This window comes from Tripterygium wilfordii, chromosome 11, assembly GCF_013401445.1.
Source record: "Tripterygium wilfordii isolate XIE 37 chromosome 11, ASM1340144v1, whole genome shotgun sequence".
Taxonomy (NCBI): Eukaryota; Viridiplantae; Streptophyta; class Magnoliopsida; order Celastrales; family Celastraceae; genus Tripterygium; species Tripterygium wilfordii.
In genome coordinates, this window is record NC_052242.1 from 13,982,589 (window position 1) to 14,007,810 (window position 25,222).

At 38.7% G+C, this 25,222-nt stretch overlaps 2 protein-coding genes and 2 pseudogenes across 5 annotated transcripts; all 4 read left to right on the forward strand.

Moving 5' to 3' along the window:
- The first annotated feature begins 1,488 nt into the window (after positions 1–1,488).
- LOC120009093 lies at positions 1,489–4,676 on the forward strand (annotated as a pseudogene).
- A 4,475-nt stretch (positions 4,677–9,151) lies between these two features.
- LOC120009088 (alcohol dehydrogenase-like 7) lies at positions 9,152–12,851 on the forward strand. 2 transcript variants are annotated; one of them, XM_038859540.1, is made up of 12 exons: positions 9,152–9,365; positions 9,444–9,580; positions 9,726–9,772; positions 9,916–10,241; positions 10,338–10,420; positions 10,525–10,600; positions 10,673–10,740; positions 10,831–10,926; positions 11,128–11,292; positions 11,376–11,513; positions 11,690–11,714; positions 12,804–12,851. In XM_038859540.1, the coding sequence occupies exons 1-10, from the start codon at positions 9,323–9,325 to the stop codon at positions 11,490–11,492; spliced, it is 1,158 nt and encodes a 385-aa protein (XP_038715468.1). In that variant the 5' UTR covers positions 9,152–9,322; the 3' UTR covers positions 11,493–11,513; positions 11,690–11,714; positions 12,804–12,851. The 2 variants fall into 2 exon arrangements, with proteins under 2 accessions (XP_038715468.1, XP_038715467.1); XM_038859539.1 differs by lacking the exons at positions 11,690–11,714; positions 12,804–12,851 and having other exon boundaries at positions 9,181–9,365; positions 11,376–11,673.
- Positions 12,852–14,985: 2,134 nt separating this feature from the next.
- Positions 14,986–19,418, forward strand: LOC120009087 (annotated as a pseudogene).
- A 2,829-nt stretch (positions 19,419–22,247) lies between these two features.
- LOC120009091 (alcohol dehydrogenase-like 7) lies at positions 22,248–25,197 on the forward strand. 3 transcript variants are annotated; one of them, XM_038859545.1, is made up of 11 exons: positions 22,248–22,266; positions 22,839–22,930; positions 23,009–23,145; positions 23,290–23,336; positions 23,480–23,805; positions 23,902–23,984; positions 24,089–24,164; positions 24,237–24,304; positions 24,395–24,490; positions 24,692–24,856; positions 24,940–25,197. In XM_038859545.1, exons 2-11 carry the CDS (start codon positions 22,888–22,890, stop codon positions 25,054–25,056), a joined length of 1,158 nt encoding a protein of 385 aa, XP_038715473.1. In that variant the 5' UTR covers positions 22,248–22,266; positions 22,839–22,887; the 3' UTR covers positions 25,057–25,197. The 3 variants fall into 3 exon arrangements, with proteins under 3 accessions (XP_038715473.1, XP_038715472.1, XP_038715474.1); XM_038859544.1 differs by lacking the exon at positions 22,248–22,266 and having other exon boundaries at positions 22,698–22,930; XM_038859546.1 differs by lacking the exon at positions 22,248–22,266 and having other exon boundaries at positions 22,698–22,930; positions 24,237–24,295.
- The last annotated feature ends 25 nt before the right edge of the window (positions 25,198–25,222 follow it).

Consider the following 25,222-nt stretch of genomic DNA (forward strand, 5'->3'; position numbering starts at 1 on the left):
ATTGATTAAAAATACATATATAAGATTCACTTCACATCCAACACTCCACATTTAAGTGAGGGTCTTTTGTGGGTCATTTTTTTAGAATCTCTAGCATTATTCTTTTGAAAGTAGCAGATATGCCGAACAATTTAAATAGCAGAATGTTGCATGAATGTTTGGAAGGGTTTGGTTTTACTGATAAATTTATGTTGTATAACATTGTGCGACAAATTACGTGCAGGGATATTATGCAGATATAAATGTAAAAAAATAATAATAAATTTATAAAATAAAGCTAAATAAAGATTATTATTTGTAAATAAATTTACTCCATTTATAATAAGTATCATAAACGTTTTAATGTCCATAAAAGTTAAAGATTATTATTTAAAACATCATACTATATAAGAGAAAAAAGAAGATAAACCCAAACAAAAAAGAGCAAAGAGGAGACCCATTTCACCAATTGGTTCGACTAAATTGTCCCATTTCATCGGGCCTTGTGGACAATCTTCTCAGTGTCCTCTTCGACTTGCTTGTCTCATTTCACTAGCTGGTTCGCGAAAACCGACCCACATCCCATTGCAATTTGGTGCCATTTTCCATTTCGCGTCGGGGAGGAAGTGGAGGAAGTCGGGGTGATGCAGCGATGGGAGTAGGCGGTGGTGACTGGTTGCTCATCCATATGGCGGTGGGAGTAGCACCAGCTGTGGTGATTGGTCGCTCATCCAGATGGCGGTGGGATAGCTTGCAGGGTATTTTCGGAATTCCATTAATTTGGTGAGGATAATATGAGGATAAATGTGAAAATGTTAGTAAAATTGTTCCGAGAGGGAGCATTTTGAAAAGTCTTTAAAATGCTAGAGTCTCAGAATTGATGCTCGAAAATGGTTGTTTGGTAAGCCCAAATCATTTATACTAGAAAGTGGTAGAAATGCTACCCAAAAAATTTTACCAAACTGGCCCTTACCATATGCAGAGAAATTGATTAATTTGGAATTTATGATATTTGACCTTTTTTAAGAAATGCAAAATAATAAATATGTAGAATAAATATGTTACTAATTTCCACATCCTAGAGATGTAATACATGCGCTTGGCCAGGAACAACGCCGCTTGTTGATCAAGATCAACAATCATACTATGTTCGGCCCAATAGTTTCTAACAAGTTGGGTCGGAGTTTTTGACTCACAAGATTTGATCCTTTAGCGATGAGCCCGGACCTTCACATGTCGGCCCGTCCGATTTTTTTAAAAAAAAAGATTTGAAGGTAGAACGAGGAGTGAATGTGGCAAAAACTCTGGTGGTTTAGTGGTTATGTTTGCATGAGACCTTTCTTCAACAACAAAAAAATCTTTAATTAAAAGAAAGTTGGCCCCGTTGGACCCTAAGCCCTATGGTATTTGTGATTCATGGTCCGATTTAAAAAAAAAAAGATTTGAAGGTAGAACGAGGAATAAATGTGGCAAAGACTCTGGTGGTTTGGTATTTATGTTTGCATGAGACCTTTCTTCAACAACAAAAAAATCTTTGATTAAAAGAAAGTTGGCCCCGCTGGGCCCTAAGCCCTATGGTATTTGTGATTCACGGGTCGGTGCGCCGGGCCCTAAGCGCCATGGCATCTCAGTGTTTGTCTATCTTCGTATTGAAGCACTATCAGAGAAATACATGGTGTACTGATTGAACATATATATATGTCGCATGGTTGTGGAAAGCGTGGGAGAATATGTGAATGATTTTACCGAAGGCGATGTTGTCATACCAGTATCTATGTCAGATTGCGGAGAATGTGAGGATTGCAGATCCCCAAAGAGCAACTTGTGTTCAAATTATCCATTTAAGTTCTCTCCTTGGACACCTAGGTACGAGACGAGCAGATTTACAGACCTCAAGGGACAGGTTTTATACCATTTCCTATTTGTGTCAAGTTTCAGTGAGTATACCGTGGTCGATGGGGTTAATGTTGTAAAAATCGATCCTGCCATCCCGCCGAATCGGGCTTGCTTCCTGGTTTGCAGAGTGTCCACAGGTATATTCAGTTTGACCTTCTAAGTAATGAGTGTTTCTGTCTGGTCACTGTACTTTGAAAATCTTAGATTGGAATGTGGAATTGTTACCGGGTGATCACGTTGATTATGGTTCTCGTTTTAGGCATTGGTGCTGCTTGGAGAGCTGCAAATGTTGAGGTAGGATCAACTGTGGCTGTATTTGGGTTGGGAATTTGGGATCAATTGGATTAGCAGTATGTTCATGCAAATATTTGATTGTTTTCTGTTTCATTATCTCGTCATTAGGTTGCTGAAAAAGACAATGGTTGTTGGTTCTTATTTAGGCTGCAGAGGGAGCAAGGCTTTGTGGTGCTGCCAGAATTATAGGAGTTGACGTAAATCCTGAGAAGTTTGAAGTTGGTGAGTAAATTCGATGTAGGTTAGCCTCAGAATGAGGAAGCAATACTTACTTTCTCTTATGAGAACTACCACTGTGATCTGCAATGCTAAAAGACCCATTTGAGGCCCTATATAGTGGAATTAGCCAAAAATAGGGTGGGGCTAGTGGCATAACACTATCTTGATCACCACGTCGAAACGACTACAACGTGACTTCTCAATCCTACTAGCTGGTTTTCTTGGTAATTATTTGCCACTAATCCTACATCGAACGAGGTGAACTAACAAGTCAGTACTAGCACAGTAGGGATAGCATTACAATGAGCATTTAACTCCTTCTCTGAAGCATGACCTGAATACTTTTCTAACAAAAAGGGCCTCTGCATTCCAGTGTATTGTTCATGTAATGTAAAGCCTTCTCCTGATAGATCGGTTTCTTGTGCATACAGGGAAAAAATTTGGTGTCACCGACTTTGTCAATCCTAAAAGCTCTGGGGATAAAGCCGTGAGCCAGGTCATCTTCTCTACCCATGGTGTTTGTGTTTGTTCTTTTCTCTGTCAAACGATAAACGTCGTGCTTTCGGTGGATAAAGTTCATCTGCACAATCAAATGATTATAAGTGCTTATATATAGAAGCAAAGTTTATCAGTATCTCTTCATCTAAATTTAAAAAATTGAGCGTGGGTTTACGATTGGTTTAAACTCTATAAGACCATGTGGCTTCATAGATTTGAGATGTGATCATGATAAAAAAAAAGTAATACATTTTTCTATATGATTTCCTAATAATTTGGGTTCTCTCAAAGCATCCTGCCTTTCTTGGAGGGTGGGAGATTATTTTTCATGCAGTTTGGTGAGGCTTAAATGTTGGTGTTCATTTTACCCTGTTTCTCAGTTATTTTTTTTTGTTTTCTTTTATCACACAAAGCAGGTGATTAAGGAAATGACTGGTGGGGGTGCAGACTATTGCTTCGAATGTGTTGGTTCGGCATCCTTGGTGCAGGAAGCATATGCATCGTCCCGAAAGGTCTGGCTCTTTCTCTCAGCCACAAGCAAACACAAGCACATTTTTGAAGTTGATAAAATAAAACATGATGAGTTTCTTAACTAGTGTGTTTGAAGTTGATTGTTTTAATCCAGGAAATTTCAGTAGGAAAGCTGCGCATAGTATAAGACCAACGTGAATGATCTTAAGTAATATTTAATTTATGGTAGCTGGAACTATTTCATCATCACTGGTTTCATGTATGTTTATAAGAGAATCAGCTAAGAAACAAGTAAGTTTTGGTTAGGATGGTGATGTTGACTGTGGTAACTCCTCGCAAATGCGGAAGGTCGCAAGTTCTACTCTTACACCTAGCAGTTTTGGCATTATTTCCTGCACCGTTATTGGGTGACTATTCACTGCTGCTTTTTTTTTTTTTTGAATGGTGATCAATAACTGTACTAAACATCCTTCTCCTTCATTTTGCACATGTGTTATGAGGCGATGCTTACTCTGTGGTGAATGATTAATTTAACTTCAGGGCTGGGGAAAGACAGTCATTTTAGGTTTGGACAAGCCGGGGTCACAGATATGCCTTAACTCTAATGGCGTCCTTCAGGATGGGAAGATCATCACTGGATCCTTGTATGGAGGCCTGAAACCAAAAAGGGATGTTCCCATACTCGCACAACCTTAAATGGACAAGGTACCTGTAACCACTCTTACTTTTCCTTTTATTTATTTCCTATCTTAAACCTAGTGGAAATAACTTTTGAGTTGCCGGTTGCGTCAGTTGACCTCTTACTTGCTCTTCATCTTGCCAGTAGCATAATCTTAACGGTTGTTCTGCATAATGAACTGATAACTCGTTGTAGTGAGAGGAATGAAATGCTTGGAGAAATTTAATCGAAGACGGGGTTTATTGATAGATGATCATATATGTGCCACTTTTCTTCTCAGGAATTGCAACTTGATAAGTTTGTCACACACGAGGTGAAGTTTGAAGGCATAAACAAAGCTTTTGATATGCTTCTTAAAGGAGAGTCTCTCCGATGTGTGATTTGGATGAACAAATGACACGTTTTTAGAATTGTGCGTAATTTGATCATGTGACTCGTTTTGACGTGGTGATCAAGCCCCACTCTTATTTTGGCAAATTCCATTATTTAGAGCCTCAAATGAGCATTTTAATGTTTTATAGATATTTTCGTAATTTGATGTTTTTTCGTTACTTTAATGTTGTAGCCGATCCTAGTGGTCTATCGTCTTTTGATCTTTTAGAATTCCATTGTATATTTCCTCCATGAAATGATGATTTAATCTTTTTCGCTGTTTTCGTCCACGTCAAAAATAGTATTATAATAAATTACACCTGGCAATTTCACATTATTTGCATTCCAAGGAAATGCCGTTGGCACTCATTTTGCATCTATGACACTTTAAATGCACTGGATACACAGTAAAGTATTCAATAAGAGAGACCACTGTTTCTTTGGATGAACCAAAGTGCCTCAGCCGGTAAAGCCCGGGCTGGCATCATCAATCTTGTCACTCAGTTGTTCTTTAGCAGACTCGAATAGTTCAATTGCCTTTCTGCTGTGATCTTTGTGCTTACTAATTCATCTGGATAATTGTCGATTAAAAGCCCATGTACGCCCATTCATATATTAGTCCATATTCTAAAAGCCCATTAGAGTATCAATGGTCAAAGTTGATACCCAGGCCCATGGCCCACACAAAGGTGGTCATTGCCGTTGCAAGAGGAGCGGTTGAAGTCGCAAGGTTTTCCACTGTCAGTGCAAAACGCTCCGAGCACATTTGGCGTCACATCGCCAACATTCGACTGGCAAAATGCACCAACAAATGGAGATTTATCAGTCTTCCTCACTTTGAAGCTTTGGCTCGCTGTTTTCTCGCACTTTTGCCCTCCAGTGGCTCTTATAGTCTCCGCTTTCTCCTGCAACTTGACAATGTCTTTATTGATTGATGTAGAGGAAGGTTTAGTTGTAGAGGGGAACCAGTCCTCAAAGAATCTAGCAGCAGCGCCTTTGTTGTCTCCACTGATGAGCTTGTTGTCTCTGCTCATGGAGGTTCCATGAGTTGCATACCAACTGAAGGCTCCAGTGCTATTCCGACTACCTCGATCAACAAATTTCAGAAGGGTCATTCCTTATCGACATTATCTTGATATCGAGCTCTCTCCTCTGCTGGATTAAACAGGTACGCGCTGGGACTTCTGTTTATTCCTGCGTTCTCTACGTCCCCTACAAAAGGCGCACACAAGGTGTTTGATATTTGGTTTGTCTGAAGAACTTTAGGGGGAAGTGGGTCTTGTGAAATGAAAAGCTTACCATTGTTGATGAAAATTGAGCCAGGCTCGAACCTGAAATGGACACCAGCAGTCACCTGGTCCATGTTGGCATAACCCATCATGTTACCCCGGCAGCGGGTCCGGTCATGTCATAGCTACCAACTCCGATCAGGTAATCGCGGTTGGCTCTTAGAAAAGCAGAGAATAATAACAAATGAAAGTACTAATTGGGGGTCTCTGTGCATTTTGCTATTATTCATGTTTTGGCATTGGACATCTTGATCTGCCACCAAGTTATTTATAGTGTGAGTATAGTCCATAGCTTTTGAGTTTCTTAGTTCTTTGTGATAAGAAGATTATAAAGGACAAGAAAAGTTGGAAATTGTTTTGTGAGCCAGCAAGTAGCATCTCTGTTCTTGGGTAACTCCGTATGAAGTTGGATCGACAAGGCATTGGCCTTGTCCAATATGGCAATATCATACAAATTATGTGATTTCAACAAAGCTTTTGAGCAAATCAGTCAACACAAACTAAGCATTTTTGTCTACTAATTCTGGACTTCTTGCTGTTAATTTGAAGGGGGGGCATGGTACAAGCCAGTGCTCTTTACAGTCATGTAATGGGTGTAATATTAATTAGTTTATAGTTATAGGATTTTTTACATTGCACTAGAAACAACTCTTATTGTTGCATATACCCTGGTGTTACTAAGATCCAATGGCTAAAATTGACGTCGCGTCATCTACAAATTTTAACAAAACAGAACAGAACCAGCCAGGACCATAAGAGAGGTGATGATATAAGTGTATTTGAACATTGTTCAAATTAATTTCCAAACCATATATTGTAGGTGCTCCAACAAAGGTGGGCCATCAACAACCTGTCAGACATGTGAGCATAGATGATTGGAATTTGGAAATCTCTTAGACATTGGGGGTGCTGGCCAAGAGGCTCCAACGGTTAAATAAGTAAAATAGAAAGCCAAGAGATGTGTGAATGCATGTGTGAGGATTTGATTGTGGTAGAAGACTTGGCGAAGAATAGTGTTTGGGGATCGAAGGTCCAATGAGGATTGCGTCGATCAAGTTTATTTCAGGGAGGGGTGATAGCATGAGCTTGATATTTTGCTAGAATAACGAACTTGGCTCTTCTAGGAAGGAGGTGAGCAAGGTTAGTGATGTAAGGTCAAGTGAAGATCAGTTTCGACTTTCGAGAGTGCTAGGGAGAAATGATTTGCAGGTGGTGTATGTTAGAAGAGAGGCCTGACATGATTGGATACTATGGAATAAGTCCATAAATACGACTCATCTTTTGAGATGGGACGGATATGAGTCTCGAGGCAAATTTAAGTTATGTGACAAGGCAAATAGGTGGTTGAAGGCTGACTTGTGATTGGTTATACGTAAGGTTGGGACCAAGGTCGAGGTCAAAACAAATGATGAGGGCGAAACGGATTCGAAACAACAAATCATCCACAAATTCCAAAACTAATCAAAACAACATTCGAAACTATTCCAACCTACGTCTCAATTTCGTGCCAATGGACATCAAATGGCTGCATATATCACTTTCCACATGCCCTTTTCATTCCCATTTTCTCCACATTTTTAATGGGTTCTGATGCCAAGCTATCTGTTATTTACAAATGTAACCATTAGCATAAAACTGCTGCTGAAACTATTACTATCAAACCATCGATTCTTAAGATTTCAAACCATTATAGAATGATCCTTGATTGGAGAAACTAAGAGAAAACCTTGAACTCCAAATAATATAACAATTTAAAGTGAACTCCAAATGATTGGCGTATATGTATAAATGTTTCTACATATACGCCTGTGCGCACGCGTAGAAACATTTATTAGCAAATAAATATAGATAAAAACACACAAATCAACCTTAGTTGACAGCCATAGCCGAGCAATAAAAGGGAGACCGTGATATTATATTTTAAACATGTTTTTTTTGGGGTAATGGGTACATGAATTAGAGATGGGAGTATAGGACTTTTAACTGTTATCCTGAATAGAACGTGAAACGGTGAAAGCATTGGTAATGCAAGTTTTGGTCACGAAAAGAGTTATCAAGTCTAATTCAATCATCGAATATTCAAATGTTCTGACTTATGAACTCAAATTTGAAAATTATCTCAATATGCACACCTAGACAAATTTTTGACAATTCAATGAATCAAACTGTTGATCTTCTTCTTCTTTCGAGCCTTCATCCCAATAGTTTGGGGTCGGCTACACAAGTTTATGAGAAAATTTCATTGGCTCATGCATAGGTTTGGCAAAGTTTTATGTCGACTGTCGATCTAACACAACGCTCCTCCTTTATCCGGGTTTGGGACCGGCTTTAAGAGTATGTAGGATAAGTTTGGCAAAATTTTAGGCTGATCTATCACAATCCTTCTCCTTTATCCAAGAGTCGAATCAAACCATGGTATAAAAATCAATATAAGAAATCTATCCATGAGAAATATGCCTTGAAACAAATTTTGAATTCCCAAAATGAAACTTATGAACATTGATGATTGAGTTAGAAATTGACAACTCTTTCTTTAACTAAAAGTTTCATTACCCCATGAAAGTACAATACAATAAACCATTCCACAAGTAGGGATGAAAATGAACCGGGCCGAGCCAGGCTTTGACAGGCCCTAAGCTCGGCCCCTTCCATTTAAAGGAGGCCCGAGTCCTATAGGGCTCCAAAAAGTAGAGCTCAGGCTCCTCCACAAGTGTCATGATACGAGCTGCTGTGATTGCAAGTTGCAACAGCCTTTTTGAATTCCTTTTAGCTCCACTTCATTCGAGTCGCATTCACCAATGCTGCAAGAAAATTTACATTCAAAATCGCGATATGCATCTCTCACTACTCCACCAATGCCTGCAGGACCTAGTTTCCGCAAAGCTGATGCATCAACATTCCCACTTCAACTCGATCTCCAGGCAGTGGTGTCTCCCAACACAGCGTTTGTCCACTACTCCTTCGTACCCGATTTGTCCAAATAAGAATTACATTCAAGGACTCTGTAAGTTAATATTCTGCTTTATTGATCAAGGATTTAACTGTGAAAACACCACTAGTTCCAGCTTTTTGAAAAGGAAAGGAGATAAAGGATCTCCTTGCCTTACACCTCTTTGCCTTTGCGTTTGCGGGTTTTTTTTTTTTACCTTTTTACAATGCTATCATCATGTTTTTGTAATAAAATTTATCTTTTCACATAAATGGGAAATCAGTTTTTGTTGTTTATGCTACAAGGTCCTTGATTTCAATCAATGTGAAGAAAGGACAACGCATATATGAGTCGAATTAGCCGACCATGACAATAAGGCGCATCTTTAAATAAGTTTGATGTATACTTTCATAGAGTTTGATTTAATAATATGTTTGATGTATACTTTTATATAGTTTGATTTGATTAACCCTCCATATCCACCATTGATTCCCATAATATTGGCATCTTGTGTTTGGTAATAAAGGTGGAACTTAAACGTTCACATCACATTCGTCAAATTCATTGAATCCGGTGTCCTCTTTAATTATTACAGATTAAATATAATCTCCATATATGAACCTGCACCTAACATTCAGCAAGTGCAGGAGTACTCAACCCCAACAGCTTGTTCAATCGTGTGCTTGATCGTCGGACATGGCTGACAAGGGGACTGCAGGGAACCCTATTCGGTGCAGAGGTACTTCTTAAAAACATATTTTTGGTGTTTTTGAGTTTATTATGAAATTAAATGGCGTGTGTTTATGATGATGTGCAGCTGCGGTTGCTCGCGAACCGGGGAAACCTCTGGTGATAGAGGAGATAATGGTGGCTCCACCAAGTCCTCATGAAGTCAGGATTAAGATCATATGCACTTCTCTCTGTCACTCTGATCTCTACTTTTGGCGATTGCCGGTAGTTGACTATAAATCAATCTCTCTAGCTAGTACATACATAACAGGCAGATTTAAAAGAAAAAAAAAAACAACGTTGACTTTCTTATAAATTTTGATATCATGCCATTCGATTTTTGATTTTGATATAATATTTGTTCATGAAGGTACTTCCTCATACGTTTCCAAGAATTTTGGGTCATGAGGCAGTCGGGTAAACTCCTTGAATCCCTTTTTTCATATTTTTTGGAGATCTTTCCAGTTTGCGCATTTGATTTAGGGTAAAATTTGATGTTTGGTTAGCAAGAAAGTTTGACACAGAGTTTCTGTTGATTGATTTAACTTATTATGTTATAGGATTGTGGAGAGTGTAGGAGAGTATGTGGAGGAAGTGACTCAAGGGGACATGGTTATACCAACGTTCTTGTCCGAATGTAAAGATTGTGCAGATTGCAAATCAGAAGAGAGCAACCTATGTTCAAAAATCCCTTTCAAGATCTCTCCCTGGATGCCTAGATATGACACCAGCAGATTCACAGACATCAACGGCGAAGTTTTGTACCATATGGTGCATGTATCAAGTTTCAGTGAGTATACTGTAGTTGATGTTGCCAATATTTGCAAGATTGATCCTACAATCCCTCCGAACCGGGCTTGCCTCCTCAGTTGTGGAGTGTCAACAGGTAATGATATGATATCAACTAGAAAATGATTAGTAGAATCATATGAATGAGGAGTGAATGGAGAAAGATAATTCGATTTTACGGTATTGGCTCTAGGATTTGGGGCTGCTTGGAAAACTGCAAATGTGAAGGCAGGATCTACCGTCGCGATATTCGGGCTGGGATCAATTGGATTAGCAGTATGGTCTAGCCTATGTTTTCAATAACTTCTCAATTTCATGTTTTATCACATTGACATTTGATAGGTTGCTGGAGAAGAACAAATTTTTGGTTGGTTTTTTAGGTTGCAGAGGGAGCAAGATTATGCGGTGCTGCCAGAATCATAGGAGTAGATATAAATCCTAAAAAATTTGAAGTTGGTGAGTGAATAAAACTATGAGTTTTCATTAAGCAAGATGAGATGGTTTATATTTTCTCATACTTCTTAACAGGAAAAGTCTTTGGACTAACTGATTTTATCAGTGCTGAAAAATCTGAGAACAGTAAACCAGTAAGCCAGGTATAATTCTTCCTTTTGAATCCAAGAGAAGGCTAGCTAATATGCCTTTTCTTTTGGCTTTGATCTTATTGTTTATGACATTTGGAGCAGGTAATCAAAGAGATGACTGATGGAGGTGCGGACTATTGCTTTGAATGTGTTGGTTTCTCACCGTTGGTGCGTGAAGCTTATGCATCCTGCCGAAAGGTCTGACTCTGTGTAACATTTGCATGCACACACGATATATAATGTTCTTGTAGTGAATTATTGCAGTTAGAAGTGACTATGTTGGTGTGATTGCCTTATGCGCACGGCCTTGATGGACCTTATTTAGGCTCATATGAGATGTTCAAAACGCGGTTAGCAAAAAATTTGTGTGTGTCTAATGTTTCTGCTATGTGATTGCAGGGTTGGGGGAAGACAGTTGTATTAGGTTTGGGCAAGCCGGGGGCAGAGATAAGCCTGGACTCTCTTGATTTTATTCTAGAGAAAAAGAGCCTCATTGGATGCTTGTATGGAGGTCTGAAAATTAAAACTGATATACCTACTCTTGTAAAGCTTTACATGGACAAGGTAATTAACGCATACAATACTTGGGTTTTTCTTATTTTCTTTTCCTCGTAATTACGTTAATTTTTGTGTTTTTTTCTCTTCAGGAATTGAATCTGGATGAGTTTGTAACTCACGAGATCAAATTTGAAGACATTAACAAAGCATTTGATCTACTCATTGAAGGGAAGTGTCTCAGATGCGTGATTTGGATGGACAAATGAAATGAGTTTCTTCTTCACCTGTTTTATATATATCTGTTTAATTAGCTGCACTGCTGACAGCTCTACGTCTTGTTCTAGCATGTGCAATGCTTGTTAGGCACATGTGTTATAAACGATGTGTACAAACAATGCTTGGTGTATAATCTGGTTATAAACAATGTGTAAAAACATCAACAGCACATAGCCACAGATAATATATATATATATATATATATATATATGTATGTATATATACGCGGCTGCTCACACACGGGATCCCTCATTTTCATTAATTTGCGGGATATGGTTTTTAATCACACGATTCATCCAACGCTCACAGGAGAGCATACCTCTGTACCCATTTTGAGACCCACTTCCATGCTTCTAACCCGTTTTCATGCCCATGCGATAACCTACGCCACAACTCTCACTTGAATCCTCACCCATTGAATCTCCATTTCCACTTTGATCTCGATCTGGTATGCCCACCTTGACTATCGATAGTGGGTACCGAAGTTGTACATTGGGTACCAAAGTTGCTCACAACAACCAATCTTGGTTAGCGTCGACGGCACTGCTAGGAACACACCCACGAACTAGGTATATCTGGACTTGATTTGTACTCATGGTATTTGACATAGGAAAAGCAAAACAACTAATATTCAATTCCAAAACAACTACAGCTCATGGAATTGCAGATGGAACCCCAAAATCTAAAGCTCATGGAATTGTAGAATTGGCAAAGTTCTCAAACCAACGTAGTTTGCATTTGAAGGAAGTTGCGTTACAAATTGAACTAAGAAATTATCATAAGACTTCGATTTCGACCCATGATGATCCCAAAAATCTAAACTAGGTAAGAATTGCATATTTGCACAATACCCATTTCTGAATTTCACAAAAATCCCCAATGATCCATAGGTTATCGCATGGGCAAGATTCATATGGATGACGTCGATTCGGCTTATCCGCAAGGGAAAGAGGAGGAACCAGATGAATAACAATGTCAAGGTGGGCACGATCTACCAGGTGGAGATTAAAGTGGAACGGGATGGAGATTCGCACGGGCAGCTGTGATGAAAACGGGTTAGAGTCATGGAAGTGGGTCTGAAAATAGGTACAGAGGTATGCTCTCCTGTGAGCGTTGGATGAATCTTGTGGTTAAAAATCATATCCCGCAAATTAATGAAAATGAGGGATCCCGCGTGTGAGCAGCCGTATGTATATATATATATATATATGTATATATATATAAGAGCATCTATAATCTGGTATTAAATAGAACAATATGCCAACATATATATATATATACCAATATCAAACCAAAAACAAATTGGAATAAATTTAAAAACTAAGTTATTTGTGTGGTAATGCGTATGAATTAGAGAAATTTGATTGAGGTAAGAAATTCTTGAGTATTAAAACGATTAATTGTCTGCCTCTCGTGTTTATAATTTGTTTGCAATATTGTCTCACAGGACTACTCAATCTCTTATTTTCAGTAAACAATCAATATATCAATCAAGTATCCAATTAGTAAGAAAATCAAACCCACTTGTTGATTTTTGGTGAGCTCGATCTGATTCATGATAAGATATGGAGATTGGAGGTTGCTTGTGTTCAAAAAATGTGAAGCAAATGTGAGATGAAAATGATTTTGCATACGTGAAGCTGGAGAAAATGTCAAATGATTCAAAAAAGGGAAGGCTGACTTTTCAACTCCATGTTACTTGCTGAGAAGGTGTTCCCACTTTTATGAGACACTTAATAATAATAGCGGGACCCATCAAAATATGGTCCCATTAAACCTCATCCTAGTAATTGCAGAATACGGGACCAGAATCCCCACCACGTGATTAGACCAGGCGCATTTAATAGGTGACCAGAATCCCCACCATGTGATTAGACCACGAGAAAATATTCAGTGGTTGCCGCACACCACGTCATTATGCTGACGTGGTGCGCATGCACCACTGAATAATTGACATGTGGAGGGATGAATCCTAGTCAATTATTTTTTCACTTTTTTTCCCTTGTCTTTTCTCTTACTTTCATCCTTATCTTCCTGTCAAGGGAAACAAAGCCTTCTTTTACTTTCATCCTTCTACGAAATGAATTTAAAAGTGACAAGAGGGTTCTATTGACTTGTTTGCTATGGTTCTTTTTCTTAGATTTTGCTCATGGCGACTAATTAATCTCGAATAAACAATAATTAATTAACCGGATAGAAATATTATAGTTGAGAGGCGGTGGTGTGAAATCTAGCGTTCTCTTGCTCTCGTTACTTCAATTTTTCACCAAATGGGTTTGGAAGAGGTTTTGGATTTGGATCTAGATCTAGATCTGGTAATGGCTCAGGATATGGTTAGAAGAGAGAGAACTGGGTTTGGATTTGGAACTCGAAATACTTCATAAGTTGAAAGCCGGAAAAAAAAAAGTGTAAAGGGTGCATGAATTCAACCATGGACTTGAAAATTGAGACTGGAAAAATGGATCTGAGGTTGAGTTGATAAGAGAGAGAGGAAAGAGATGGAGAGAGGAAAGAGAGGGAGAGGAGAGGTGTTGTGGATATGAGATTGAAGTGATAAGAGAGAGAGGAAAGAGGGGAGAGAAATCGTGCAGAGTAAAATTAGATTTTAAGTCATGTACATGTGTCAATCATTCAGTGGTGCATGCGCACCACGTCAGCATAATGACGTGGTGTGCGGCAACCACTGAATATTTTCTCTTAGAGCAGTGCCCATGTTGATGCACATCCCCACCATATGCATAGAAATTGATTAATTTAGAATTTATGATTTTTGACCTTTTTTTAAGAAATGGAAATGATAAAGATGCTAATAGTTTGTATCTCATTTATCTCAACTGTTGAGTTATACTTACATGATTTAATCATTCAAAGAATTCATGGACTCCACATATCTTATATGATGCACATGAAATCATGTGAGTATAACTCAGCCCAGTTGCTAGGATGTCTATCATAATTGTTTAAAAAAAAAACATAATTCATAGAAATCCTCCTTTTACCAAATAATGTAACTATATAAAATACAAATATACATGCATTAAATATATTACAACAGTTTGTATTTGGGCATATCGTCGACTCCATCAATGAACTAGTGTCTTTCTTAGAGAATACAAGCTTTCATTATGTATCTCGAATTTTTAATCAAGTTGTCCATACTCTTGTTAGATGGTCACAAGAGTTTGTCAAGGGATATCGAGTCTGGATAGAGGATTTCTCAACTTTTGTTGCTCCTCTCATTTCTAATGAGTATGTAATCCATGTTGATGTTCCATCTTAATGAAAGGATGTCTTTTTATCAAAACAATGTGTGTGTATATATATATATAATTTGATGTACATTTTAAATATAAAAAAATGTACGTTTAGGCAACAGGGCCTGATTTAGTAGGTAAACGGCCCATTGAAAGAGCAAGGACTTCGGCCCATGAAATGTCGGACTTTCTGAAATGGAAATTAACTAAAATTAAGATTATCCTTCTGCATCCGAAATTGTAGCTATAAAAACACAGAGGGATTTGCGAGCGGCATACCAATTTGGACTGCCTAGTTTTATCATACGAAACACATGCAGATATTTTCCCGACACAAAATTTTTAATTCCGACCCTCAACAACTATAAATAGCCAGCCAGAGAGTTTCAAAGCGACAAATAACAAGAGAAAAGCGAAAGAGGGAATTGATCGATCGAGAACACAACAGCGACTCTTCGCCATGGATAGTGGAAAGTCGACTAGCAAAACTGCAGGGAAGCCGATTCGATGCAGAGGTACGGACTGTTCATTTTCATGATTACCACTATGTTCTTATTGCATCTGTTCCGCTCCGTTTTCATGGCGGATTATGTATGTATGTATGTATGTGTAAGTATATGAGAATGTTGTAAAAGAACTAGCTGTATGTAGCTGCGGTTGCTCGCGAGCCGGGGAAGCCTCTGGTCATAGAGGAGGTTATGGTTGCTCCTCCAGAGGCTCATGAAGTCAGGATAAAGATTATTTGCTCGCCTCTCTGTCACAGCGATATTGTCTTTTGGAAATTGAAGGTATATTCTCTTATCAGTTACCGAAAATTCCTGGAAGTTGCGATCGAGTTATCCCAATTGCTAGATTTGATGCACAGGAAATTTGCGAGTTCTACATGTCCCGCATGATGCACATTAAATTCTATGTATACAACTCAACCACTCGGATAATTGAGATACTAGTTGCTGGGATCCCTATCATAATTGCATCAGTTACTGATATGTAATTCCTCTAGATAACATACGTTGATGAAACCATTTTGCAATTTTTACATGTCATGATTATCGGTTTTGTTTTTTCTTGAAGGAATTTCCGGGAATCTTTCCAAGAGTTTTAGGTCACGAGGCCATTGGGTAAGTTTGAAATTCCATCTTTTCACGATAAATTACAGATGTAAAATGGTAATTTGTATGATAAATATGTTACTAATTTCCACATCCTAGAGATGTAATACACGCCCTTGCCCCGAAACAACCTAACTTGTTGATCAAGGTCAACAATCATGCTATGTTCGGCCCAATAGTTTATAACAAGTTAGGTCGGAGTTTTAGACCCACAAGATTCGATCCTTTAGCGATGGGCCCGGACCTTCACCGGTCGGCCCGTCTGATTTTAAAAAAAAAAGATTTGAAGGTAGAACGAGGAATAAATGTGGCAAAAGACGGGTGGTTTAGTGGCTAGTGTTTATGTTTGCATGAGACCTTTCTTCAACAACAAAAAAATTCTTTGATTAAAAGAAAGCTGGCCCCGCTGGGCCCTAAGCCCTATGGTATTTGTGATTCACGGGCCGGCGCCCCGGGCCCTAAGTGCCATGGCATCTCAGTGTTCGTCTATCTTCGTATTGAAGCATTATCAGAGAAATAAATGATGTACTGATTGAACATCTATATATGTCGCAGGGTTGTGGAGAGCGTGGGAGAATATGTGAATGATTTTACCGAAGGCGATGTTGTCATACCAGTATTTATGTCAGATTGTGGAGAATGTGAGGATTGCAGATCCCCGAAGAGCAACTTGTGTTCAAATTATCCATTTAAGTTCTCTCCTTGGACACCTAGGTACTAGACGAGCAGATTTACAGACCTCAAGGGAGAGGTTTTATACCATTTCCTATTTGTGTCAAGTTTCAGTGAGTATACCGTGGTCGATGGGGCTAATGTTGTAAAGATCGATCCTGCCGTCCCTCCGAATCGGGCTTGCCTCCTGGGTTGTGGAGTGTCCACAGGTATGTAATCAATGATTGTTTTTGTTTGATCACTGTTATTTGATTAGTGATACATACTTTGAAAACTTAAATTGGAATTTGGAATTGATACTGGGTGATCACGCTGATTATGATTCTGGTTTTAGGCGTTCGTGCTGCTTGGAGAGCTGCAAATGTTGAGGCAGGATCAACTGTGGCTGTATTTGGGCTGGGATCAATTGGATTAGCAGTATGTTCATGCAAATACTTGATTGTTTTTTGTTTCATTATCTCGTCGTAGGTTGCTGAAAAAGACAATGGCTGTTGGTTCTTATTTAGGTTGCAGAGGGAGCAAGGCTTTGTGGTGCTGCCAGAATTATAGGAGTTGACGTAAATCCTGAGAAGTTTGAAGTTGGTGAGGAAATTCGATAGGCTACCCTGAGAATGAGGAAGCAATACTTACTTTCTCTTATGAGAATCACCATTGTGATTTGCAATGCTAAAAGACCCATTTAAGGCCCTAAATAGTGGAATTAGCCAAAAATAGGGTGGGGCTAGTGGCATAACACTATCTTGATCACCATGTCGAAACAACTACAATGTGACTTCTCAATCCTACTAGTTGGTTTCTTGATAATTATTTGCCACTAGCCCTACATCGAACGAGGTGAACTAACAAGTCAGTACTAGCACAGTAGGGATAGCATTACAATGAGCATTACACTCCTTCTCTGAAGCATGAGCTGAATACTTTTCTAACAAAAAGGGCCTCTGCATTCCAGTGTATTGTTCATGTAATGTAAAGCCTTCTCCTGATAGTTCGGTTTCTTGTGCATACAGGGAAAAAATTTGGTGTCACCGACTTTGTCAATCCTAAAAGCTCTGGGGATAAAGCCGTGAGCCAGGTCATCTTCTCTACCCATGGTGTTTGTGTTTGTTCTTTTCTCTGTCAGACGATAAACGTCGTGCTTTCGGTGGATAAAGTTCATCTGCACAATCAAATGATTATAAGTGCTTATATATAGAAGCAAAGTTTATCAGTATCTCTCCATCTAAATTTAAAAAATTGAGCGTGGATTTACCGATTGGTTTAAACTCCATAAGACCATGTGGCTTCATAGATTTGAGATGTGATCATGATAAAAAAAAAGTAGTACATTTTTCTATATGATTTCCTAATAATTTGGGTTCTCTCAAAGCATCCTGCCTTTCTTGGAGGGTGGGAGCTTATTTTTCATGCAGTTTGGTGAGGCTTAAATGTTGGTGTTCATTTTACCCTGTTTCTCAGTTATGTTTTTTTGTTTTCTTTTATCACACAAAGCAGGTGATTAAGGAAATGACTGGTGGGGGTGCAGACTATTGCTTCGAATGTGTTGGTTCGGCATCCTTGGTGCAGGAAGCATATGCATCGTCCTGAAAGGTCTGGCTCTTTCTCTCAGCCACAAGCAAACACAAGCACATTTTTGAAGTTGATAAAATAAAACATGATGAGTTTGTTAACTACTGTGTTTGAAGTTGATTGTTTTAATCCAGGAAATTTCAGTAGGAAAGCTGCGCATAGTATAAGACCAACGTGAATGATCTTAAGTAATATTTAATTTATAGTAGCTGGAACTATTTCATCATCACTGGTTTCATGTATGTTTATAAGAGAATCAACTAAGAAACAAGTAAGTTTTGGTTATGATGGTGATGTTGACTGTGGTAACTCCTTGCATATGCGGAAGGTCGCAAGTTCTACTCTTACACCTAGCAGTTTTGGCATTATTTCCTGCACCGGTATTGGGTGACTATTCACTGCTGCTTATTTTTTTTTGAATGGTGATCAATAACTGTACTAAACATCCTTCTCCTTCATTTTGCACATGTGTTATGAGGCGATGCTTACTCTGTGGTGAATGATTAATTTGACTTCAGGGCTGGGGAAAGACAGTCATTTTAGGTTTGGACAAGCCGGGGTCACAGATATGCCTTAACTCTAATGACGTCCTTCAGGATGGGAAGATCATCACTGGATCCTTGTATGGAGGCCTGAAACCTAAAAGGGATGTTCCCATACTCGCACAACCTTACATGGACAAGGTACCTGAAACCACTCTTACTTTTCCTTTTATTTATTTCCTATCTTAAACCTAGTGGAAATAACTTTTGAGTTGCCGGTTGAGTCAGTTGGCCTCTTACTTGCTCTTCATCTTGCCAGTAGCATAATCTTAACGGCTGTTCTGCATAATGAACTGATAACTCGTTGTAGTCAGAGGAATGAAATGCTTGGAGAAATTTAATCGAAGACGGGTTTATTGATAGATGATCATATATGTGCCACTTTTCTTCTCAGGAATTGCAACTTGATAAGTTTGTCACACACGAGGTGAAGTTTGAAGGCATAAACAAAGCTTTTGATATGCTTCTTAAAGGAGAGTCTCTCCTATGTGTGATTTGGATGAACAAATGACACGTTTTTAGAATTGTGCGTAATTTGATCAGGTGACTCGTTTCGACGTGGTGATCAAGCCCCACTCTTATTTTGGCAAATTTCATTATTTAGGGCCTCAAATGAGCATTTTAATGTTTTATGAATATTTTCGTAATTTAGTGTTTTTTCGTTACTTTAATGTTGTAGCCGATCCTAGTGATCTATCATCTTTTGATCTTTTAGAATTCCATTGTATATTTCCTCCATGAAATGATGATTTAATCTTTTTCGTTGTTTTCGTCCGCGTCAAAAATAGTATTATAATAAATTACACCTGGCAATTTCACATTATTTGCATTCCAAGGAAATGCCGTTGGCACTCATTTTGCATCTATGACACTGTAAATGCACTAGATGCACCAATAAAGTATTCAATAGGAGAGACTACTGTTTGTTTGGATGAACCAAAGTGCCTCAGCCGGTAAACCCCAGGGCTGGCATTATCAATCTTGCCACTCAGTTGTTCTTTAGCAGACTCGAATAGTTCAATTGCCTTCTTCAACTGCCTTTCTGCCATCATCTTTGTGCTTATTACTTCATCTGGATAACTGTCAATTAAAAGCCCATGTAAGCCCATTCATATATTAGTCCATATTCTAAAAAAGCCCATTAGAGTATTAATGGTCAAAGTTGATACCCAGGCCCACGGCCCACACAAAGCTGGTCATTGCCGTCGCAAGAGGAGCGGTTGAAGTCGCAGGGTTTTCCACTGTCAGTGCAAAAGGCTCCGAGCACATTTGGCGTCACATCGCCAACATTCGACTGGCAAAATGCACCAACAAATGGAGATTTTATCAGTCTTCCTCACTTTGAAGCTTTGGCTCGCTGTTTTCTCGCACTTTTGCCCTCCAGTGGCTCTTATAGTCTCCGCTTTCTCCTGCAACTTGACAATGTCTTTATTGATTGATGTAGAGGAAGGTTTAGTTGTAGAGGGGAACCAGTCCTCAAAGAATCTAGCAGCAGCGCCTTTGTTGTCTCCACTGATGAGCTTGTTGTCTCTGCTCATGGAGGTTCCATGAGTTGCATACCAACTGAAGGCTCCAGTGCTATTCCGACTACCTCCATCAACAAATTTCAGAAGGGTCATTTCCTTATCGACATTATCTTGATATCGAGCTCTCTCCTCTGCTGGATTAAACAGGTACGCGCTGGGACTTCTGTTTATTCCTGCGTTCTCTGCGTCCCCTACAAAAGTCGCACACAAGGTGTTTGATATTTGGTTTGTCTGAAGAACTTTAGGGGGAAGTGGGTCTTGTGAAATGAAAAGCTTACCATTGTTGATGAAAATTGAGCCAGGCTTGAACCTGAAATGGACACCAGCAGTCACCTGGTCCATGTTGGCATAACTCATCATGTTGACTCATCTTTTGAGATGGGACGGATATGAGTTTCGAGGCAAATTTAAGTTATGTGACAAGGCAAATAGGTGGTTGAAGGCTGACTTGTGATTGGTTATACGTAAGGTCGGGACCAAGGTCGAGGTCAAAACAAATGATGAGGGCGAAACGCATTCGAAACAACAAATCATCCACAAATTCCAAAACTAATCAAAACAACATTCGAAACTATTCCAACCTACGTCTCAATTTCGTGCCAATGGACATCAAATGGCTGCATATATCACTTTCCACATGCCCTTTTCATTCCCATTTTCTCCACATTTTTTATGGGTTCTGATGCCAAGCTATCTGTTATTTACAAATGTAACCATTAGCATAAAACTGCTTCTGAAACTATTACTATCAAACCATCGATTCTTAAGATTTCAAACCATTATAGAATGATCCTTGATTGGAGAAACTAAGAGAAAACCTTGAACTCCAAATAATATAACAATTTAAAGTGAACTCCAAATGATTGGCGTATATGTATAAATGTTTTTACATATACGCCTGTGCGCACGCGTAGAAACATTTATTAGCAAATAAATATAGATAAAAACACACAAATCAACCTTAGTTGACAGCCATAGCCGAGCAATAAAAGGGAGACCGTGATATTATATTTTAAACATGTTTTTTTTGGGGTAATGGGTACATGAATTAGAGATGGGAGTATAGGACTTTTAACTGTTATCCTGAATAGAACGTGAAACGGTGAAAGCATTGGTAATGCAAGTTTTGGTCACGAAAAGAGTTATCAAGTCTAATTCAATTATCGAATATTCAAATGTTCTGACTTGTGAACTCAAATTTGAAAATTATCTCAATATGCACACCTAGACAAATTTTTGACAATTCAATGAATCAAACTGTTGATCTTCTTCTTCTTTCAAGCCTTCATCCCAATAGTTTGGGGTCGGCTACACAAGTCTATGAGAAAATTTCATTGGCTCATGCATAGGTTTGGCAAAGTTTTATGTCGACTGTAGATCGAACACAACCCTCCTTCTTTATCCGGGTTTGGGACCGGCTTTAAGAGTACGTAGGATAAGTTTGGCAAAATTTTAGGCTGATCTATCACAATCCTTCTCCTTTATCCAAGAGTCGAATCAAACTATGGCATAAAAATCAATATAAGAAATCTATCCATGAGAAATATGCCTTGAAACAAATTTTGAATTCCCAAAATGAAACTTATGAACATTGATGATTGAGTTAGAAATTGACAACTCTTTCTTTAACTAAAAGTTTCATTACCCCATGAAAGTACAATACAATAAACCATCCCACAAGTAGGGATGAAAATGAACCGGGCCGAGCCAGGCTTTGACAGGCCCTAAGCTCGGCCCCTTCCATTTAAAGGAGGCCCGAGTCCTATAGGGCTCCAAAAAGTAGAGCTTAGGCTCCTCCACAAGTGTCATGATACGAGCTGCTGTGATTGCAAGTTGCAACAGCCTTTTTGAATTCCTTTTAGCTCCACTTCATTCAAGTCGCATTCACCAATGCTGCAAGAAAATTTACATTCAAAATCGCCATATGCATCTCTCACTACTCCACCAATGCCTGCAGGACCTAGTTTCCGCAAAGCTGATGCATCAACATTCCCACTTCAACTCTCCAGGAAGTGGTTTCTCCCAACACAGCGTTTGTCCACTACTCCTTCGTACCCGATTTGTCCACATAAGAATTCCATTCAAGGACCCTGTAAGTTAATATTCTGCTTTATTAATCAAGGATTTAACTGTGAAAACACCACTAGTTCCAGCTTTTTGAAAAGGAAAGGAGATAAAGGATCTCCTTGCCTTACACCTCTTTGCATTTGCGTTTGCGGGTTTTTTTTTTTTACCTTTTTACAATGCTATCATCATGTTTTTGTAATAAAATTTATCTTTTCACATAAATGGGAAATCAGTTTTTGTTGTTTATGCTACAAGGTCCTTGATTTCAATCAATGTGAAGAAAGGACAACGCATATATGAGTCGAATTAGCCGACCATGACAATAAGGCGCATCTTTAAATAAGTTTGATGTATACTTTCATAGAGTTTGATTTAATAATATGTTTGATGTATACTTTTATATAGTTTGATTTGATTAACCCTCCATATCCACCATTGATTCCCATAATATTGGCATCTTGTGTTTGGTAATAAAGGTGGAACTTAAACGTTCACATCACATTCGTCAAATTCATTGAATCCGGTGTCCTCTTTAATTATTACAGATTAAATATAATCTCCATATATGAACCTGCACCTAACATTCAGCAAGTGCAGGAGTATTGAACCCCAACAGCTTGTTCAATCGTGTGCTTGATCGTCGGACATGGCTGACAAGGGGACTGCAGGGAACCCTATTCGGTGCAGAGGTACTTCTTAAAAACATATTTTTGGTGTTTTTGAGTTTATTATGAAATTAAATGGCGTGTGTTTATGATGATGTGCAGCTGCGGTTGCTCGCGAACCGGGGAAGCCTCTGGTGATAGAGGAGATAATGGTGGCTCCACCAAGTCCTCATGAAGTCAGGATTAAGATCATATGCACTTCTCTCTGTCACTCTGATCTCTACTTTTGGCGATTGCCGGTAGTTGACTATAAATCAATCTCTCTAGCTAGTACATACATAACAGGCAAATTTAAAAGAAAAAAAAAACAACGTTGACTTTCTTATAAATTTTGATATCATGCCATTCGATTTTTGATTTTGATATAATATTTGTTCATGAAGGTACTTCCTCATACGTTTCCAAGAATTTTGGGTCATGAGGCAGTCGGGTAAACTCCTTGAATCCCTTTTTTCATATTTTTTGGATATCTTTCCAGTTTGCGCATTTGATTTAGGGTAAAATTTGATGTTTGGTTAACAAGAAAGTTTGACACAGAGTTTCTGTTGATTGATTTAACTTATTATGTTATAGGATTGTGGAGAGTGTAGGAGGGTATGTGGAGGAAGTGACTCAAGGGGACATGGTTATACCAACGTTCTTGTCCGAATGTAAAGAATGTGTAGATTGCAAATCAGAAGAGAGCAACCTATGTTCAAAAATCCCTTTCAAGATCTCTCCCTGGATGCCTAGATATGATACCAGCAGATTCACAGACATTAACGGCGAAGTTTTGTACCATATGGTGCATGTATCAAGTTTCAGTGAGTATACTGTAGTTGATGTTGCCAATATTTGCAAGATTGATCCTACAATCCCTCCGAACCGGGCTTGCCTCCTCAGTTGTGGAGTGTCAACAGGTAATGATATGATATCAACTAGAAAATGATTAGTAGAATCATATGAATGAGGAGTGAATGGAGAAAGATAATTCGATTTTATGGTATTGGCTCTAGGATTTGGGGCTGCTTGGAAAACTGCAAATGTGAAGGCAGGATCTACCGTCGCGATATTCGGGCTGGGATCAATTGGATTAGCAGTATGGTCTAGCCTATATTTTCAATAACTTCTCAATTTCATGTTTTATCACATTGACATTTGATAGGTTGCTGAAGAATAACAAATTTTTGGTTGGTTTTTTAGGTTGCAGAGGGAGCAAGATTATGCGGTGCTGCCAGAATCATAGGAGTAGATATAAATCCTAAAAAATTTGAAGTTGGTGAGTGAATAAAACTATGAGTTTTCATTAACCAAGATGAGAGGGTTTATATTTTCTCATACTTCTTAACAGGAAAAGTTTTTGGACTAACTGATTTTATCAATGCCGAAAAATCTGAGAACAGTAAACCAGTAAGCCAGGTATAATTCTTCCTTTTGAATCCAAGAGAAGGCAAGCTAATATGCCTTTTCTTTTGGCTTTGATCTTATTGTTTATGACATTTGGAGCAGGTAATCAAAGAGATGACTGATGGAGGTACGGACTATTGCTTTGAATGTGTTGGTTTCTCACCGTTGGTGCGTGAAGCTTATGCATCCTGCGGAAAGGTCTGACTCTGTGTAACATTTGCATGCACACACGATATATAATGTTCTTGTAGTGAATTGTTGCGGTTAGAAGTGACTATGTTGGTGTGATTGCCTTATGCGCATGGCCCTGACGGACCTTATTTAGGCTCATATGGGATGTTCAAAACTCGGTTAGCAAAAAATTTGTGTGTGTCTAATGTTTCTGCTATGTGATTGCAGGGTTGGGGGAAGACAGTTGTATTAGGTTTGGGCAAGCCGGGGGCAGAGATAAGCCTGGACTCTCTTGATTTTATTCAAGAGAAAAAGAGCCTCGTTGGATGCTTATATGGAGGTCTGAAAATTAAAACTGATATACCTACTCTTGTAAAGCTTTACATGGACAAGGTAATTAACACATACAATACTTGGGTTTTTCTTATTTTCTTTTCCTGGTAATTACGTTAATTTTTGTGTTTTTTTCTCTTCAGGAATTGAATCTGGATGAGTTTGTAACTCACGAGATCAAATTTGAAGACATTAACAAAGCATTTGATCTACTCATTGAAGGGAAGTGTCTCAGATGCGTGATTTGGATGGACAAATGAAATGAGTTTCTTCTTCACCTGTTTTATATATATATCTGTTTAGCTGCACTGCAGCCAGCTCTACCTCTTGTTCTAGCATGTGCAATGCTTGTTAGGCACATGTGTTAAGCCACTCTTGGTATATAATCCGTTTATAAACAATGTGTAAAAACATCAACAGCACAGA